General features: G+C 48.8%; 1 protein-coding gene and 1 pseudogene across 4 annotated transcripts in view; both read right to left on the reverse strand.

Annotated features, from left to right (window-relative positions):
• NPRL3 (NPR3 like, GATOR1 complex subunit) overlaps positions 1 to 20,622 on the reverse strand; it is a 47,761-nt gene that overhangs the window by 6,739 nt on the left and 20,400 nt on the right. For all 4 annotated transcript variants that reach the window (XR_012913459.1, XM_012737756.3, XM_012737755.3 and 1 more), the window contains 3 exons: positions 19,183 to 19,264; positions 5,143 to 5,280; positions 3,316 to 3,472 (listed from right to left, as the gene is read on the reverse strand). Coding sequence is in view for 3 of the 4 variants with exons in the window: in XM_012737756.3 (XP_012593210.1) it covers positions 3,316 to 3,472; positions 5,143 to 5,280; positions 19,183 to 19,264 (377 nt within the window). In the remaining variant the exon portion in view is untranslated. The remainder of the gene's footprint in view (positions 1 to 3,315; positions 3,473 to 5,142; positions 5,281 to 19,182; positions 19,265 to 20,622) is intronic.
• Positions 1,098 to 3,309, reverse strand: LOC142862399 (ragulator complex protein LAMTOR5 pseudogene; annotated as a pseudogene).

Genomic DNA, 20,622 nt, shown 5'->3' on the forward strand with positions numbered 1-20,622 from the left:
CCACAGGCAGCCAGAGTACTGTTCTGGAAGCCAAAGCCCAAGATCAGTATCACAGAGCCAGAATCAAAGTGCCAGCAATGCCATGCTCCCTCTGGAGGCTCCAGCAGAGAATCGTCCTGCCTCTTTTTCAGCTGCTGGTGTCCCTTGGCTTGTGGCCACATCACGCCCATCTCTGCATCCCTCTTATAAGGGCCCTGCCAGGATAATCCTCCCATCTTAAGATCCTTAACCTAGCCGGGCGCGGTGGCTCACGCCTGTAATCCTAGCTCTCTGGGAGGCCGAGGCGGGCGGATTGCTCAAGGTCAGGAGTTCAAAACCAGCCTGAGCAAGAGCGAGACCCCGTCTCTACTATAAATAGAAAGAAACTAATTGGCCAACTGATATATATAGAAAAAATTAGCCGGGCATGGTGGCGCATGCCTGTAGTCCCAGCTACTCGGGAGGCTGAGACAGAAGGATTGCTCGAGCCCAGGAGTTTGAGGTTGCTGTGAGCTAGGCTGACGCCACGGCACTCACACTAGCCTGGGCAACAAACCGAGACTCTGTCTCAAAAAAAAAAAAAAAAAAGATCCTTAACCTAATAACATCTCAAAGTCCCAAAAGAGGTCACATTCACAGGTTCTAGGAATGTGGATGTTGTGGGGGCCATTATTCAGCCAATAAAAGTAATGTACAGGCATGGTCCTAATTTTGTTACTTAAAAACAATACGTTTAGGCTGGGCATGGTGGCTCACGCCTGTAATCTTAGCACTCTGGGAGGCTGAGGCGGGTGGATCGTTTGAGCTCAGGAGTTTGAGACCAGCCTGAATAGCGAGACCCCATCTCTACTAAAAAAAATAGAAAGAAATTAGCTGGACAACTAAAAATATATAGAAAAATTAGCCGGGCATGGTGGTGCATGCCTACAGTCCCAGCTACTCGGGAGGCTGAGGCAGGAGGATTGCTTGAGCCCAGGAATTTGAGGTTGCTGTGAGCTAGGATGACACCACAGCACTCTAGCCCAGGCAATAGAGTGAGACTCTGTCTCAAAAACAAACAAACAAACAAACAAAAAAACACAGGCAGGACCGAGTCCCTATGAAAGGCTGCTAGAGAACTAACATGGGATATATACTGCCACTGTCATGCCATCATGTTTCTGGATTATCTGATTCTAGGCACACCACAGGGGTATCAGTGAGGTCAGAAGTTAGCTTAGCTGCTTGCTGGGCTAGAACAGGCAACACTCCAACATGTTCATCTGACAGGGTCCCATGGCAGCCCAGATTAAGTCCTTGTGAATCTGTGCACAGGACTCCAACAATGGACGGATTCTTCATGTGTCCTCCAAGTGCTGCTCCAAGGTCGCCTCCATCCCACCCATATCCACCTCAGCCCAGAACCCAGGTGCGTGGTGCATCCTTCCAGTATTTGAATTTTTATAAGAAAGAATACATTAACTTTATCATGACAAAAAAAATGTACTTGTAGATTCTCTTTGTATTGAAATAAACATGAGGGATTTTAAATCATCTGGTGAAATTCACACCAGAGGCAGATGCTCCACATGGGGCCGGCACCTCCCAGGGCCAGTGCTTCCCAGAAAGCCAGCTCCAGGAAAGAGCAGTGTGGGAAGTTGGCAAAGTGGCCCACCAAGGCCAGGCCCCAGGGGGCTTCCACAGAGCCACACCAGCAGCAATCCTTGCTGATGTGACCCAGGGTGGGGGTGCGGAAGGAAACAACAAACAGCTTCCTCCACCCCAGGCAAGGCCAAGGCAGGGAAGTGAAGGGGACATCAAAGGGACATCAAAGCCTCGTCCAAGGAAACCTGACACCAAAGGGTCACAGCATCCAGCAGGGACTCCGCAACAGACAGCCTCAGTAGAGAGTGAGTGAGTGGCCAGCTCCTTTCAAAGTTTAACACAGGACCTGCAAACACTCACAGATTGGGACACAGGAGCACTGATGCCCTCACTCTGCAGGTACACACGGGATGACAAGCACATTTAAAATTCTGTCTCTGCCAGTATCTGTTTGTGATTAAAATTATTTATTTTAATAAATAATATAGTCAATTAAAAATTTTTTTAAAAAGGAAAAAATTCTGCATCTCATGGATGCTACGAAGTTGAGCAGGACATGGTCCTGACTGGGTCCTGTCCAGTGCAGGAGACTGACTGAAATACAAAGACAGAATCTGCTAGGTGTTCTCACAGAGGACGCATAAAGAGTCATGAGGTACAGAGGAGGGAGACATTTATTCAGAAGGAAGAATCCAGAAAGGCTGCTTTGGGGAAAAAACGGCCTGCAAAAAACGGCCCTGTTGGATGAGCTCCCTCATGTGTTTCCCAGGCCCAAACAGACCCCAGAGCCCAGCAGCTGAGCCAAAGGGATCCAGGTTGGACTGCCTTAGGCCCGTGCTCCTCTTCCTCAGCCAGCCCAAGAAGGATGCCACTGCCTTGACCTTTCCTGGACCCTCGGGCTTTCCAGGCCAGGCCTCTGCTGCCGCCTGGTGGCCACGTGGGACACACCGCCACCAGACCCCAGGTCTTGGCCACCCACAGGCACCACTTGGCCCACCCTCAGGCTGTCATCTGGATGGCACCCACAGCCCTGGGCAGCTCCCCACGACTAGATCTGCAGCCTGTCGCCAGAGGCCACCCCGTCATCAGCCCCCTCTTCTTTGAACTTCTCCCTGTGCTTTCCTCATGCCCAACCGAGGCTCCAACCTGATCCACGGACAAGGCTGTGGGGGCCTCCACCTGCACAGAAAGCACAGCCCTCTGCACAGACCAGCCCACACGTACTTGGCACACCAGGAGGTGACATCTTACACAAAGAGCACAGGCCAGCACACATGCACACACAGTTAGGTCCTAGCTCTGCATGTAGGCAGGCCCACATCTGAGCTTCCTCCCCTCACTTCCTACACACTGGCTCACGAGCTGCTGCGAGGCCCTCATGAGCTGGCCCAACACCCTGCGTGCTCCTGCACTGCTCAGCCCAGCCCTGGAGTCTTGTTCTCAGGACTGAGACCACCTCACTCTTTCTCTCACAGCCTTGCCTCATCTCCTCTCGAGACAGAAGAGGAAGTCAGTCTCATGGCTATTAATAACTCACAAAGCCAGCCCCAAACCTAGGTCTGATTCAGATGCCTGAGTCTCCGGCCACCCCCGGAACCACCCCTACCCCAGGCAAGTCATACAGTAGCTCTCAGCTGGACAGAAGCCCCGGGAATGCAGTACAGTAGGTGGCCTGCTTTCCTGACACCCCAGTGCCTCCCACATCCTCTGGATACACCTAGGGCCCCTCCCTCCCACCCCCCAGGGCTACACCTGTAGCAAGGCCAGGTCCGCATCCTGGGCTAACTGCTGGAGGTTCTTCACAGCAGATGTGGTCTTGATCACACGCACCAGGGCAGGGGAGCAGTCAATGGGGAGCTCGCCCAGCAAGGTCTTCTCATCACTGAGCAGCAGCAAGGCATGGTAAGGGCTGCAGAACAGTCACCTGTCAGGGTCCCTGGCCTCCAGTATGCACTTGGAACACAAAAGTGCAGCTGGAGCCCTGAACTGCGGAGAGAAGAGGCCACGGGAAGAATCGGAAAGAAAGAAGGGCAGTAATGTGTCCAGGGGCCTTCAAAACATCTGCAAGGGTTACTGTCATCCTGAGAAAAAACAAATCAGAAAAACCTGGGGAAGGCTTGAAGACCAGATGCCATAACTCACCTCTGGGACTGCCTAGCAAACCTTTGTTAACTGAAGAAATTAATCAATGTTTCCTAAGGAAATAGTCTCACATATGTGAAATCCCCTTCACAAATTATGAACAGAACTACTTAAAAATATGCTTAGCAAGGAAGACTGGGGGGGAAAGACATCTGACTTGGTGCATGGACGGGGGTTGAGGGTTGGGAGAAGGGGGTTGGGAGTTGGAGGGGGTTGGGGGTTGGAAGTGCTCTGCTTTCTGTCATTTCCAAATTTTCAGGAATATGCCCAGATAGGTTTTTCCAATTAAAAAATATTCAAGGGCAGGGAGAGATGGCTCCGCCTACAATCGTAGCACTCTGGGAAGCAGGAGGATCACCTGAGGCCAGGAGTTCACAATTAGCCTGAGCAACACAGCGAGACCTCATCTCTACAAAAAATAGAAAAATTACAGTTGCTGGATGTAGTGTTGTGGGCCTATAGTCCCAGCTAGTCAGGAGGCTAAGGCAGGAAGATAATTTGAGCCCAGAAGTTTGGGGCTGCAGTGAGCTCTGGTGACACCACTGCACTCTAGCCTGGGTGACAGAGTGAATAAAAAGAATAAAAAAATAGAAAGAATAAAATATATTCAAGGAATTGGGGCACTTAATGGGGCAGGGGGAAGGGGACGACAGAAGATTGGGCTCAGCTCTTTCCTTGCAGGAAATCAATTAAATTAAGAAACTAACTGAAATCCCACGAGTTCTTTTGTTTGTTTGTTTGTTTGAGACAGTCTTACTCTGTTGCCTGGGTTAGAGTACCGTGGCATCAGCCTAGCTCACAGCAACCTCAAACTCCTGGGCTTAAGTGATCCTCCTGCCTCAGCCTCCCGAGCAGCTGGGACTACAAGGCATGCGCCACCATGCCTGGCTAATTTTTTCTGTATATTTTTAGTTAGCCAATTAATTTGTTTCTATTTATTGTAGAGACGGGGGTCTCGTTCTTGCTCAGGCTGGTTTCAAACTCCTGACCTTGAGCGATCCTCCCACCTCAGCCTCCCAGAGCGCTAGGATTACAGGTGTGAGCCACCCTCCCCGGCCCCACAACATCTGATTCAAATGCAGAAGATCCAGTGAGCAACACCATGAAGACAAAATCCTTCCGGCTTCTCCCGGGGATGCTGAGCCCCACAGACCTGCCCAGGCTGCTCTGTTCCCTGAGGCAAGGGCCTGGGCAGGGACCCCCACTCACCCAGTAGGTGCAGGAGGGCCTAGGGAAACCTGGGATTGGTCACTTCTGGTCAGAGCTGGATATAAAACCATGTGCTTTAACAACTATGAACTGCAGAGCCCTACTTGTCAACTTCTGTAGTAGCAAGAGGAAAAGACAATTCCTGGAGCAAAGTGAGTGGTAAAGTCTCAGGCAGAAGCTAAAGGAAAGGGCCCCGGCAGGGAATGTATGTGAGGGCTGGGCACTCACCGGATGGCCTTCAGGCTCCGCTCAATGGCCTCGGGGGGAATCAGGCTAGAAGCTGCATAGTGGATCTTGTGGGGCAGGCAGAAGCTCACTTCCAGCCAGCTGTTGATGTGGAGCCGTACCACGCCAGATGTGCACAGGCTGCAGAAAGCGGACACTGTTACCTGTGGCGCCATCCACCCACTCACAACAGAAACTCTCTCAACATCCTGCTCAAGGTGTGCTGACTCCCAAGCACACTGCTCCTGCTGGCTGGAGGAAACTGCAAGTGAAGACCTCATGGGTAAGACAGCATCTTTACAGACCTCAGTACATTTAGGAAAATGTGTTAGGAATACACACACAAATTGTATTTCTGGCTGGCCCTGGAATCTGTAGTCCAACCATGGCTTCATGAGAAGCCTCTCTCTCTGTCCTGGAAGACAAATTCACTAGGGGCATCCTGATCCAGCCCCTGCCTACCTAGGCCCCTGGCAGACACCAGCACCTACAGTACATCCTCCGTGTGAGTGGGCCTGCCCTGCACACCTGATGAAGGCCCGGGCACAGGTGGGCAGCCAGGCAGGGTAGGGCCTGTCGCTAAAGAGGAGAGTGGGGGGAGGCGTGCTAAGCCCTCCAGAACATTCCAGTTGTGGGAGGCACACAATGCCCTGCACCCTGAAGATGCCAGCAGTGCCCCAGCAGCAACGTGTCACCACAAGCCAACCATCCCACCCAGCCCCGCCATTGCACCACCATGGGGAACATTTCACTCTACATTCTCTTGTAATAGCAATTTGGTTCTTTCAGGCCCCAAATCTTGCTCAGGCCAAACATGGCAACACCATCCCTGACTCCTTAGTTCTGTTATATCCCACAACAAACCATCGGCAAATCCTGTCTGTTCCACCTGCAGGGACGTCCAGAATAAAGACCTTTTCATACCACCAAGCCCAGGCTGCCCACAGCACTGGCCCCCTCCGTGGCTCCCACCTAGGAGGGAGTCCCAGCCAAGGCCCTGCAACATGACATTTCTCAGGCCTTATTTCCTACATCCAGCACCACTCGGGTACAGCTGTTCCCAGGAACCTAGCACTAGCCTTCAGCCACGAGCTCTTCCTCAGACACCTAGGGCTCCTTCTATCCTTTTTTTTTGAGACAGAGTCTCACTCTGTCACCTGGGCTAGAGTGCAGTGGCATCATCATAGTTCACTGCAACTCAAAACTCCTGAGCTCAGGCAATCTTCCTGCTTCAGCCTCCGTAGCAGCTGGGACTACAGGCTATGCGCCACCACACCCAGCTAATCTCTTCTGTTTTTAGTAGAGACACGTGGTCTCGCTCTTGCTCAGGCTGCTCTTGAACTCCTGAACTCAAGCAATCCTCCCACCTTGGCCTCCCAGAGTGCTGGGATTACAGATCTCAGTCACCGCACCTGCCCTCCTAGTCTTCAATCTCCCATCCAAGTACTAACTAGGTCTGACCCTGCTTAGCTTCTGAGATCAGATGAGATCGGAGTGTTCAGGGTGATGTGGCTGTAGACTTATCCTTCAATCTCAACTTAAGTATCACATTCTCAGCGAAGCATCCCGACGGCAGCCCCACTTGCACACCGACCCCTCACCCTGCACACACTTGTCCTGAGCACCTGATCATAGGATGCTACTTGTTCTGGTCTCCCCAACCAGAACTCGCTCACAGGGAGGGGCCTGTGGGTTTTGCTCTCTGCTCACTGCACATCTGGTAGAGTGCTGGGCACGTGGCAGGCACAGAGAAGCACCTTGTGAATGGAAGTAAGAAAGGGGCTAAGGAACACCCCGCCCTCTCTGGGGACACTGCCATTCCCAGGAAGCCCCCACCCTGAGAACAGGCTCCACAGTGGGTGCATGGGCCTGTGTCATTCCCTGGGGGAACCACACAGAGGGAGGAAGAGGTTGTTTCCAGTAGGACCATCTGAAACTCCCTGATGAAGAAGGCAGCCCCCACCACCCTCCCCTGCCCCACAGCTCAGCCACACAGTCCCCTCACTAAGTGCCAACAGCAACTGCTCAAGCAAAGCCCTCTGTAGCGGGTACTCACTGTGTCCCCCAGGGCTCCAGGCACCAGGTAGTGGGGTCTCTACCCACTGTCAAGGCCTGGCCTTTGCTCTGACCCAGCCAGGCTGAGAAGAGCCTGGGGGCAGGCACCCTCCTTGGTCCTGCATGGGGAGTGCAGCCCACAAAGCCTCATGATGACAACACCAGTTCTAAAACAGGAGCAAAACACACATCAGCTCTTCTCCAAACTGCCAATTTCTATAATGCCTCCCCCACATTTCCTCTGTGCACTGCCCCCACCACCCAGGAGAGCAGCCAAGTGGTGCTTTTCCCATCACCCCTGACCCCGCTCTGCTATTCCCAGATCCCAGCTGGCAGGACTGACCAACACGCCCACATCCAGCCAAGTGTGCAGTGGGCTAGCTCCAGGAGGTGTGGCCAGACTTCTGCCTGGCCCAGTCAGAAGGTGCAAACAGCCCCTCAGACCTCTCTCTCAGAGAAACCAATGTAGAGTGCTGAGAGACTCCCCTGACAGGGAGGAAGCTCCACAGCCTCACTCTTGGCACCCACAGATCAGTCTTAGAGTCTTTTCTGTGAAGCCTCAAGCGACAGACCAACAGCCCCAAGCTTCAGATCCCCCCAGAGGGCTGACAGAGACTGTGGCCAGCAGTCATAAATGCAAAAATAGGCCGGGTGCAGTGGCTCACGCCTGTAATCCTAGCTCTCTGGGAGGCCGAGGCGGGCGGACTGCTCGAAGTCAGGAGTTCAAAACCAGCCTGAGCAAGAGCGAGACCCTGTCTCTACTATAAAATAGAAATAAATTAATTGGCCAACTAATATATATATATATAGAAAAAATTAGCCGGGCATGGTGGCGCATGCCTGTAGTCCCAGCTACTCGGGAGGCTGAGGCAGCAGGATTGCTTGAGCCCAGGAGTTTGAGGTTGCTGTGAGCTGGGCTAATGCCACAGCACTCACTCTAGCCTGGGCAACAAAGCGAGACTCTGTCTCAAAATAAATAAATAAATGAATGCATGCAAAAATAAGTCTTTTGGCCGGGCGCGGTGGCTCACGCCTGTAATCCTAGCTCTTGGGAGGCCGAGGCGGGCGGATTGCTCAAGGTCAGGAGTTCGAAACCAGCCTGAGCAAGAGCGAGACCCCGTCTCTACTATAAATAGAAAGAAATTAATTGGCCAACTGATATATATATAAAAAAAAATTAGCCGGGCATGGTGGCACATGCCTGTAGTCCCAGCTACTCGGGAGGCTGAGGCAGAAGGATCGCTCGAGCCCAGGAGTTTGAGGTTGCTGTGAGCTAGGCTGATGCCACGGCACTCACTCTAGCCTGGACAACAAAGCGAGACTCTGTCTCAAAAAAAAAAAAAAAAAGTGAAAAAAAAAAAAATAAGTCTTTATTCTCTCAAGCAGGGAATAGGCAGTGGGGAAAGGAAACATGGGGAGAACACAGAACACATCTGTAACACCAACCACCTCTCAGGACCCCTGTCAACACCAAGAGTCTACTCACTGCACTGCCCACGGCTCCCAAACACCCCGCCTGCCCTTCCTCAGGGGCATTGGAAAACTCACACCTTTTAGTGCTTTTCCCACTAAAGAGTCTCCCGGGAAGGGTGCAGGGGTGGGGGCTGTAGGTTGTGGCTGAGCCTGAAGGCAAAGGTTGGTCACTGCTGGTCCACGGTCCCTCAAAAATGAAACACATGAGAGGGTTTGAAGAGTGTCAGGATTTGGGGAGAAAGGCCATGCTTGGCGGCTCATTCCTATAATCCTAGCACTTTGGGAGGCCAAGGCGGGAGGACTGCTTGAGGCCAGGAGTTCAAGACCAGCCTGGGCAACATAGGGAGACCTATCTCTACATAAAATAGAAAAATTAGCCGAGTGTGATGGCACATGCCTATAGAGAGGCTGAGCCAGGAGGATCACTTGAGCCCAGAAGTCTGAGGTTGTAGTGAGTTATGATGACACCACTGCACTCCAGCCTGGGTGACATAGTGAGACTCTGTCTCAAAAAAAAAAAAAAAAAAAAAAAAAAAGATTTGGGGAAAAGATCCAGGGTCCTTCCCCAATGTCCCAGAGGAGGCCACCACTCTCGGCTTCTTCCAGAACTGAGTCCTAACCAAGTGTGTCCGAACAAACAGAGGCTCTCAGAGCCTCATCTCTCTTTGGCCAGGGTCTTTGTGGGTGGAAATCTTGTATCAAACCCTGAGAAACAGCCCAGCCTCTTAAGGAATCAAAGATCACACCAAGGTCTTTCATCTCTCACAACATGAGACATTTGCCCATGGCACCCAGGTCAGCTGCCCAAATTGACTAAAACAACAGTTAAGATCAGGGGTTCTCAAACTTTTTAATCAGGGGGCCAGCTCACTGTCCCTCAGACCACTGGAGGGCCATTGGAAAGTGCGGGCGCACATTCCACACATGTGCATTGTGGGCCCGGGACGAATCTGTTGCTAAGCAGGACAGGCAGCAGTGGCAAAAACACCCAGTGGGCCTGATAAATGTCCTCGGCAGGCAGCATGTGGCCCGTGGGTCGTAGTTTGAGGACGCCTGGTTAAGATTGTAATATCCAGGCCAGGCATACTGGCTCACACCTGTAATCCTAGCACTCTGGGAGTCTAAGGCGGGAGCATCACTTGAGCTCAGGAGTTCAAGACCAGCCTGAGCAAAATCCAAAAATCAGAAAAATTAGCCAGGCATGGTGGCTCACACCTGTAGTCCCAGCTACTTGGGAGGCTGAGGCAGGAGGATCACTTGACTCCAGCAGTTTGAGGTTACAGTGAGCTATGATGATGCCACTGCACTCTAACTGGGAAAACAGAGCAAGACTGTCTCAAAAAAAAAAAAAAAATCTCAAGTGTCCACATGTGAAAATGTGAAAGGTGAGGGAAAGGAAGTCCTGTGCACTATGCCACTGTCTCCATGGAAAACCACTGGCCACGCTCCTCTACTTAACTTTACATCTGATCAGAAAGTGGGCCAATTAAAAACAAGAGGTCTATTTTTGAGTTGTCCTATTTAGAATCTACCTCAAAGTAGCTGTTGGAACACCACAGAATCAGAATTAAATACTGAGACTCCTATCATTCCAAATGTCGCTGTCTTTGCTCTGCCAAGGATCTCAGTGATGCTGCATGCAAGCAGACAACCATCTGACACATGCTGAGGCTCCTAGCACGGGTTCAGACACTAAGGGTACAGCAGGGAAGAAAACAACTTACAGCCCTGTCCTGGGGGGCTCCTACTCAGCAGCATCAGGAAAGACACACCTCATCCTAAACAAGTTGCATGGAACATTAGAAACTGGGAAGAGTTACAGGAAAAGGCACAGGCAGAGAGGGTATGGGGTGTACGTGGGGGAGGGAGCTTGGGACAGGCCTCAAGGAGAGCCAAGAACAAGCACATCTATGGCTGTGAGGGAGGGAGAGGGGAGGGGAAGAGGGAGGGGGGACGGAAGGAGACAGAGGGAAGGGGAGGAGGAGGAAGGAGGGAGAAAGAGAGAAAACACATAAGGTCTTTACAGCATCTGCCCAGCTTGGTCATCTCTGGGGGAGACATGCCCACATTGGCTCCGCTGGTTTTCATGGGGACTTCACTCCACTTTCTTAAGTGAGTAAAGTAGGCATCTGCTCACTTCCCAGTGGCCTTCTCCCTCTGAGCACTCTGCCCTGAGGCTGGTGTTTGTTTTTTGCTGTTCTAGACAACCTTTTTTAATGAATAATATATCAAGATTTAAGGGTTTATACATTCTAAACAAGCACTTTAAATGGATTTTGGTATTTACTAACTTAAGTACTCAAGAACTTGGTTTGAAGAGTCCAACAGACTGAACACCTGTTTTTAAAGACTACCATGATATTCTATCAATGGAGAGATTCTGGCATTTCTATATTCTAATAGTTCACAATCTTTGCTTGATGTCAGCAATTCATTATCAACTATAACAATAGTTGCATCTTCCACCAGAATATTTGCTTGGTACGCTCCAACTGGAATGCCAGCCAATCCGATATAGTCACGATCTGCCACTATTGAACCTTGAAACAGATAAAGACTGTCTTGTTTACTGGATTCTCTCATACAGGGCTTAAGGTGGGACATTTTGGTGGTTCTTTTAAGTCTAGCCCCAGTGCTGTCTCTTGGGACAGCACATCCACTTTCTGTAATGTAGTCTATGACACAAGGACCAACCCATTCAGAATGGAAATGACCATCCTTCCACCAATTTTTCCTTTGTCTTAAAACTTCATAACCCACTTTTAAATGAAATGGATTTAATTGCTCTGATTTCTTTCTTTTTTTTTTTTTTTTTTGTGACAGAGTCTCGCTTTGTTGCCAAGGCTAGAGTGAGTGCCGTGGCGTCAGCCTCGCTCACAGCAACCTCAAACTCCTGGCTCAAGCGATCCTCCTGCCTCAGCCTCCCAAGTAGCTGGGACTACAGGCATTCGCCACCATGCCCAGCTAATTTTTTTTTTTTTTTTTTTTTTTTTGCAATCACACAAGAGGAGGTTTATTTTCTGGCTAGCCAGGGTCCAAGCCCCAGAGCACCAACGCAGTGGCCCCTCTCGCAGGCAAGGACCCCAGCTAATTTTTTGTATATATATTAGTTGGCCAATTAATTTCTTTCTATTTATAGTAGAGACGGGGTCTCGCTCTTGCTCAGGCTGGTTTCGAACTCCTGACCTCGAGCAATCCGCCCGCCTCGGCCTCCTAGAGAGCTAAGATTACAGGCGTGAGCCACTGTGCCCGTCCTATTGCTCTGATTTCTTTTTAACAATGATCTTGCTTTTATTTAGTTAATCCAAATTGTTGTTCTCCATCTGGCCCACTGAAGTTGCCCTTATTCTCCATTATTTTATCAGTTTCTTTAACCGCATCTAGAATTCTGGTAAACATACTTGTATTGTCACCATCCATTCATGAAGACTATCTGAAGTCTCAGCCATATAAGGATTTCGATGAAACTTTTTGAAAATATGAGTGTTACATTGAAGGCCAATGACACAGCTGACAGGTGATCATCCCAATTGTTTGGGTCTTCGGCACAGTGCTGGCTGTGTGAGGTATACTTTCAGTTGGATTAACAGTTCCAGAGGTATGAGAAACTACAATTTGCTTTGTGCCAAACAACCCATACAAGTCTACATTAATCTGTTGAAAGAATTCAGCTCTTTGGTCCATTATTATTTTCTGAAGTCCATATAAGAAAAATACATTAATAATAGCTTTAGAAATCTCTGATGCTGAAACATCACACTGAGGCAAAATCATAACCCATCTTGTGAACAAATCTGTCATGATTATAGCATATACATGACTCTTGTTGCTTGCGTGAAAAGGTCCCATCAGAGCAACAGTAACTATACTCCACGGATTTTCCACCTTGAGAATATGCTGTGCAGGTGCTAGAATAACTGTATTTTTGCCACTTGGCAATACTGGCAATCATACACTGTTTGACATCACTGGTCACAGAAGTCCAATAGTAAGTGGATTCCACTAGTGTGAGGGTTCTAGATATACCTTGATGGGCTCCAGTGTCACTTTCATGGCATTTTCTTAGGACTTTCTTTTTTTCCCTCTTCTGAAACAATTACCAAATGATTTTGTTTTCTGTCTTTTCCAAGATAAAACAGCTTTTTTTCTTTGAAGACAAATTCTTTTGCTGCTCTTCGTATGCCACTTCTCTCACTCAGAAGTGTAGTTGGATGATATTCACCAGTTCGTTTGTAATATGGAATCTGTTTAAAATTTTCATCTTAGGCCGGGCGCGGTGGCTCACACCTGTAATCCTAGCACTCTGGGAGGCCAAGGCAGGCGGATTGCTCGAGGTCAGGAGTTCAAAACCAGCCTGAGCAAGAGTGAGACCCCATCTCTACTATAAATAGAAAAAAGAAATTAATTGGCTAACTGATATATATAGAAAAAATTAGCCGGGCATGGTGGCGCATGCCTATAGTCCCAGCTACTCGGGAGGCTGAGGCAGTAAGATTGCTTGAGCCCAGGAGTTTGAGGTTGCTGTGAGCTAGGCTGACGCCACGGCACTCACTCCAGCCTAGGCAACAAAGCAAGACTCTGTCTCAAAAAAAAAAAAAAAAACAACAACAATAAAATTTTCATCTTAAACAGATAGCATATTACAAAATAGGCTGGTGCTTTTTTCTTTTTTTCTTTTTTTTTTTTTTGAGACAGAGTCTCACTCTGTTGCCTGGGCTAGAGTGCCGTGGCATAAGCTCAATTCACAGCAACCTCAAACTCCTGGGCTCAAGCAATCCTCCTGCCTCAGCCTCCTGAGTAGCTGGGACTACAGGCATGCGCCACCATGCCCGGCTAATTTTTTCTATATATATTTTAGTTGTCCAGCTAATTTCTTTCTATTTTTAGTGGAGACAGGGTCTCACTCTTGCTCAGGCTGGTCTCAAACTCCTGACCTCAAGCAATCCTCCCACCTCAGCCTCCCAGAGTGCTAGGATTACAGGCATAAGCCACCGAGGAGGCTGGTGTTTTTTAATGAACTAACCCAGCTCCCTAATATGGGACACCAAGTGCTGCCACCAGAAGCACTTCAGGGCTGGCAGCAGACCTGGGAGAATCCCTGGAAAATGTCCAGGGACAGCTGCACTGGGAATGTGCCTGCCTGACCTCCAGCCTCTAGCTCCAGGGGAAGGCCTACAAATACCCCACAACACGATGGTAAGCCGTGAGCCATGCTGATGTCTGCCAAGAGGAGGGATGAGAAAGGTTTGTCTCTGCTTTTAAATTCTAAAGTTTTAAGACAAGATCTCTTACCAGAGAATGATTTGGGCCCTGAAAGGTTTGCTACTAAGTTTGTACTTCTGTTTGCAGGGTGTTTAATGGGTTGGTCTGGAAACACTCTGTAGGAAAACACCATTTGCCTTGAGGCTTACCCAGCTCCTCCTACAGCTCTAACCCAGCCAGGAAAGCCCAGCCCAGTCTGTGGTAGGAGACAGATACTCCTGCCAGAGCCCTGTGTCCTGACGAGATGACTGTGCACAAGGCAGTGGCCGGCCTTTAAAACAAGCTCTTATCTTTTTCACATCCAAGATGGACATGTGCACAAACTCACTCCTTTACCCTCACATTTTAGCATCTGAAAAAGAATGGCAATCTCTAACCTTTAGCTTGTAACTAAAATGTTATTTTTTGGTCCCCTTCTGGTCATCCCTCTTCCTGACCTAGGACAGAGACCTGTGAAGCTTTCCTGTACACCCTGCTTTCCCTGGTCCCCCAGGGCCAGGCTGCCTACCATAGGTACTAGGACACTACATGACCCCTGAAATCTACGTGAGCTCCAAAGGCCTCCCTTGAAATTTCAAACAAAAGTTACGCACAGGTGCATTTTTATGTATCTATGGCCTATAACTCTCAGGATATTCAGAAGCATCCCTGGGCCTGACCCTGCTCTGAACAGTCACCAGTGTGCGGGCCACCAAGGACCACCTGGCCTGGCCAGGCCCTAGAGAGCATTCCACAGGCTGAGCTCCCAAGCCGTACCATAGGCTCTATTCTCAGAGAACCATTCAACAAATCACTTCTTCACACCCCATGGAATCTACATGTCATTACTGTCTACTGTCATTACTCCTATCTACACATTCCTTCAACTGCCAGTGGACGAGCCGTGCCTCCACATGCTGAATGCAAGGCCTATGTCACAGAGAGTGAAGGGATGGCGATGCCCTTCTGGGAGACACAACCCACAGTCACACAGATGAGTAAGACGCTGCCACGAAGGTCACTGAGCTCCACAGGGAGACACAGGTGCTCGGGCAGGTGGAATGGCCTCCTTAGGGATTCACACTCCCAGCTATATTCACAGACATTCTGGTCTCAGGGGACAAGGACACAAGGCTACTCAGCCACATTATAACCCTGGCTTTAAATTAAAACAGCAAATCCAAACAATTCCTTTGAAAAAAATCCCACCCCAATCTCAAAACTCATTAAGTCTCACAGCTTCTGGTCTTTCAGTTCTGCTCTGAGAAAACTTTCTCAGGGATCTGGCAGAAAGTCCCTGTTAAGCCTACCACCATACCATCCTGAATGCACCCAATCTCATCTGTTCTCAGAAGCTAAGCAGGGTGAAGCCTGGTTAATACTTGGATGGGAGAAAGTCACTGTCAGGAGAAAGGGCCTCTGTATTTTATGCTACCTGATCAACAATGTAAACTCAGTCTCCTCTTCTTAGCACAGAGGTGCAATTCATCCTGAGGAGCAATGGCAGACCAGGCCCTCAAGGCCCACCACACACCTGGAAGGATGAGGAGAGAGAGGAGGCCACAGGCCAGAGAGGCTCCCAGATGGATGCAGAGCCATGCGGCACCAGGCAGGAGTGGGGCACAGGGGAGCACACCACTGCCAGGACCCCTACCAGAGGAGCACGGCGCCCAGCATGGCTCCAAAAGTCTCCAGACCCAGGACTGGTGGGGGTGGGAGTTCACCTGGAGGAAAGGCGGCCCTGGGCACTAACACACAGAATACCTGGCTTAAGGGATAGCCCGGGAGCCTCTCACCAAAAACTCAGATTCCTGTACTTTACTTTATTTTGTTTTTTTTAAGACAGAGTCTCACTTTATTGCCCAGGCTAGAATGAGTGATGTGGCATCACCCTAGCTCACAGCAACCTCAAACTCCTGGGTTCAAGCAATCTTACTGCCTCAGTCTCCAGAGTAGCTGGGACTACAGGCATGTGCCACCATGCCCGGCTAATTTTTTCTATATATATTAGTTGACCAATTAATTTCTTTCTATTTATAATAGAGATCGGGTCTCGCTCAGGCTGGTTTCAAACTCCTGACCCCTAGCAATCCGCCCGCCTCAGCCTCCCAGAGTGCTAGGATTACAGGCGTGAGCCACCGCGCCCAGCCAGATTCCTGTACTTTAAATGAGTGCCCACTAGGTGGCGATGGGCTGCCTCCAGGTCAGAGCTGCTGGTCTGGCGGATCATGCAACACAGTCCAAAACCTTGTTTCCTTCTAATTTTCTAACACAATTCAAATCTAAGAAACCACACCCCATTCTTTTGTTAGAAATACAAAGTCAATGGTCTGCTTTTTACTTTTTCTATTTTTTTAAAAGACAGGGTCTTACTATATTGCCCAGGCTGGACTTGAACTCCAGGGCTCAGGAGATCCTCCTGTCTCAGCCTCTCGAGTTGCTGGGACTACAGGCGCTCACCACCATGCCTGGCTTGCTGCTTCTTTTAATTCCAGGTTAGTCCGATTTTGCTTGCAGTCTAATCCCAGTTAAGGAATGCAGATTCCCACTCAGAATAAGGCAACAATTTCCGAAGAAGAGATTTCTGACACCAGCCAACTCAAGACCAGAGGACAGTAATTCTCTCACCATAGAGAAAACATCAGTGCGCTAACATGGAATACAAAGACAGGGGCAGACTCCACAACCACAAAGGTCCTGTCCTGGGTCAGGATTAGGGCTGCACCAAATTCTCCAGAGCAGGAGGGGCCAGAAACCAAAGCAATCACTGGGCAAGGGCTGTTTCTGGCTGCTCTAATATTCTCTAACACCTGGCAAGACTCAGACTCACAGGTCACCAAGAAACAAGCAAAATATTAGTTGCAACTTATATCACACAAGAGGAATCTCCCTCCTATATTAAGGGGCCTACATTTTTCAATAGAAAAGGGAATGAGGAACCTGAGCAGAGAGTCCACAGAAACACAGAGGGCTCAAACATATGAAGAGATGCACAACTACACTAAGATAAAGCTGGACTGAGATATATCGTTCTCCGCTATTGCACTGGCTAAAATCCACCAGCTCACCAAGGCCCTGTGCTGGCAAAGCTGGGGGAAGAGGCATCTTGCGTGCTGCTGGTGGGAGTAGAGAGAGAAGCACAAACCCCACAGAGAGAAGCAAAACATCACAAGTGCAGTTTACCCATTTGCAATGCTTTCAGGAATTCATCTTATGGATAAAGAAGTGCACACACAAACACACACATGCAAACGGTTAGCAGTAGAAGGCTGGAACTAACTAAATGGTGGGGAGTGGGGGTAGCTAACTATGCAGCCAAAAACAGAATGAAAAGTCCTTATGTAACAATACAGATAGAAGTCTATGCTGTACTCTTACACTGTGAAAACGAAGGGCAAAACAGCACATGTAGCGTGCTACTGCCGTGTACAAAGAACCACAGACCCGTGTCTGCTTGTGCGTGAGGAATGACGGGTGACACATGGCTGCCTGCTGGATGCATCCTGCCACCAGGGTGGGAACCTGCTGGGGCCACAGCAGGAAGGACACAAGGCACTCTGACTTTCAAACTTAATATGTCTCCTTTTCAAAAGCTGAAGTAAAAAAAAAAAAAAGAAAATGAAAATTAGCAAATTGTTAATCGTGATAATCCCTGGGTACAGGATTATAGATGACTTTTACTTTATATTTTTCTAAATTTTCTAAATGTTTATAATGAACATGCATTGTTGGTAAAAATTAGAAAAAATATTTAAAATGTTTCTAAAGAAAGAAATGATCTTGTATAAAACGTCACTGCTCACACCCCACTGGGCCATGGACACTGGAGCTCACTTGCCCCACTTTCAGGTCAGGCCTGCCTCAAGGAGAATCCACAGGGAGCAAGAAGTCCACCGGGAGGAAGCGAAGCCCGAAGAAGGTCCAGCAGGGGCACTGACCTGAACGCATGGTAAAGGAAAATGCAGGAAAATAGGAGAACCAGAAGGAGGGAGAGAAGGCTGGAAGATGCAGAAAGAGGCCCAAGGTAGCAGGGGAGGCACAGAGGGAATGGTCATGCCTATACCGAGGAGCGAGGCCTGCACTAGACATCCTGTCTGCTCCGCAATGTTCCTGGTGCTATGTGGTCCCCTCAGCTGTGACAAGGCACTATGTGATGGGCTCTTGAGTTGCAGGGTCAGGAAAGGTCCTTGTCCTCAGTTGCAGTTTCAGGGGCAGGGAGGAGCCGAAACTAGCACCAGGACCCAGGGCTATGGGGCAGTGGTCACACAGATGCCCTCAATAAGAAAAGGACATCTTTGCTTGTCCAGATTTAACAGAGCTGATACTCAGCTACCAATACAGTCAGAACAATTGTGAGTTTTCATGGTGCCCACAACGCTTGCTGCCCTCATGTACTCAGTGTTCCAAACCCCAACTCCTCCAGAGCAGCAAGTAGCAGAGCCAACCTCAGCTTCACCCGCTGGGCCTCAGTTTCCTCATAGTGAAAAGGGGGGTCAGTAACAACCACCTCATGAACATGGACCCAGAACTTGGTACTGTGGCATTCTCAATAAAATATCACTTGGTGTTTAATGATTCAAAAATACTTTCAGGGCCGGGCGCTGTGGCTCACGCCTGTAATCCTAGCTCTTGGGAGGCCGAGGCGGGTGGATTGCTCAAGGTCAGGAGTTCAAAACCAGCCTGAGCAAGAGCGAGACCCCGTCTCTACTATAAATAGAAAGAAATTAATTGGCCAACTGATATATATATAAAAAAAAAAAAAATTAGCCGGGCATGGTGGTGCATGCCTGTAGTCCCAGCTACCCGGGAGGCTGAGGCAGAAGGATCACTGGAGCCCAGGAGTTTGAGGTTGCTGTGAGCTAGGCTGACGCCACGGCACTCACTCTAGCCTGGGCAACAAAGCGAGACTCTGTCTCAAAAAAAAAAAAAAAAAAAAAAAAAAAACAAACAAAAATACTTTCAGACTCTCATGCATAAATTTAGGTTCACCTTTCTATTTTAAGAGGAATCTGGAGGTGACTGTCCCAGCTGAGTACATGCCACTCAGCAAAGGGGCTGGCACTTAGAAAACAGCCACCAAAATTATTTCTCTCAAGAGCAGCCACACAACCATCCCTTCACAGTCCTCTCTCACCTCAATCTCAGCAGAGCTCTGACACCTGCAAACCAAGAGAACAGTGTCCAGCACTGGGGAGCCCCACCTGTGGATGGGGAGCCCCGCCTGTGTAAGGCTGGCCCATGAGGAAGTTCAATGAGCATGCTCACTGAGCTTACCTGTCGTAAGCTTCCTTGAGGTCCCTGGCCAGCTTGCATTTGGGCAGGATGTGATGGAATGGGGACTGGGGACCTTCATTTCCTGCAAGAATCACACACATCACAGAAGAATTTAAAGCTTCCAAAGCAAGGAAACTTTTGTAGGCCAGAATAGGGAATACCTTTAAAAAACTAGTTTAACTTAAAAAGAATTTTAAGTGACTTTAAACCAAACATCAGGAAACATCTCACTTTTTATAAAATCTATGCATCAATTCAAACTAAAATGAGACTTATGCTGCTTTGTTCAACTACCTTGATCTGGAACATTTGTATTCATACTTCACCCTGGCCCTCCCACCTGCAGTCATAGCACCGCTAAGCAAACCATCGCAACGGCCCCTCCCGGGGTTTCTCCCTCAGATCACCAAACCCCGTCTCTCTCAGTGATCAGGTGTTCCCTTGCCACATCCCACTCCTCCCGGCCAAATGTGTCTGCTAATGCAATTTATTTTTATGATTGAAAAGTCTTTTGTTAATCTTTTTTCATAAACTGAAATTTTTACTTCTTGTGACAAAGTCACAGACTCTAAATGAGAATGTTTAAAAATATAAAACTTATGGATTGTTATTATCATAATTAAAATTAGTACATAATTGGCCCAAAACAGAAATGTATTGCAAATTTTGGCAGCTAACTGTCAAACATAAAAAGTACATTTTTACTGAAAATGCACCTAAGTCAGACAGGGATATTCTTTTCTTGTTGTTAATTTACATATGACAATTGACACTTTTATTGCTAGAACAATCAGATCTGACTTCAATTTTGTTCCTAGTTTTTTGTTTGTTTGTTTTTTGAGACAGAATCTTGCTCCTTCTCTTCGGTAGGGTGACGTGGAATTATCATAGCTCACTGCAACCTCAAACTCCTGGGCTCAAGTGATCCTCCTGCCTCAGCCTCCTGGGTAGGTGGACTACAGGAGTGTGCCACTGTACCCAACTAATTTTTCTATTTTTAGTAGAGATGGGTCTCGCTCTTGCTCAGGCTGGTCTCAAACTCCTGAGCTCAAGCGAACCTCCCACCTCGGCCTCCCAGAATGCTAGGATTACAGGTGCTAGTTTGCTCTTTTATAATTGAGATGCTAACCACAGAAAACAGAGCTGGAGGGTTTGTTACGGGTGTCCCTCCATGCTTTGAAATCTTGACAGCATGCCAAAAATCATACAGTGATCAGCAAAAATTATTTTTAATAATTGGTTAGCTGATAACTCAACTGGTCATCCTTCAATTTGGTTAAAAGTAAAGAACCAGAAACCGTCCACCTCACCATGTGCATATGCCCACAGGCCCCTCCCTGGGTCCTCCTGCCCCAGGGCAACATGTCTAGCAGGACTAGGGCCAGACGGAGATGCCTATTTGATGTTAAGGGTAACCATACAGCAGGGTGTGGAGGAGAA

This window comes from Microcebus murinus, chromosome 19, assembly GCF_040939455.1.
Source record: "Microcebus murinus isolate Inina chromosome 19, M.murinus_Inina_mat1.0, whole genome shotgun sequence".
Classification (NCBI taxonomy): domain Eukaryota; kingdom Metazoa; phylum Chordata; class Mammalia; order Primates; family Cheirogaleidae; genus Microcebus; species Microcebus murinus.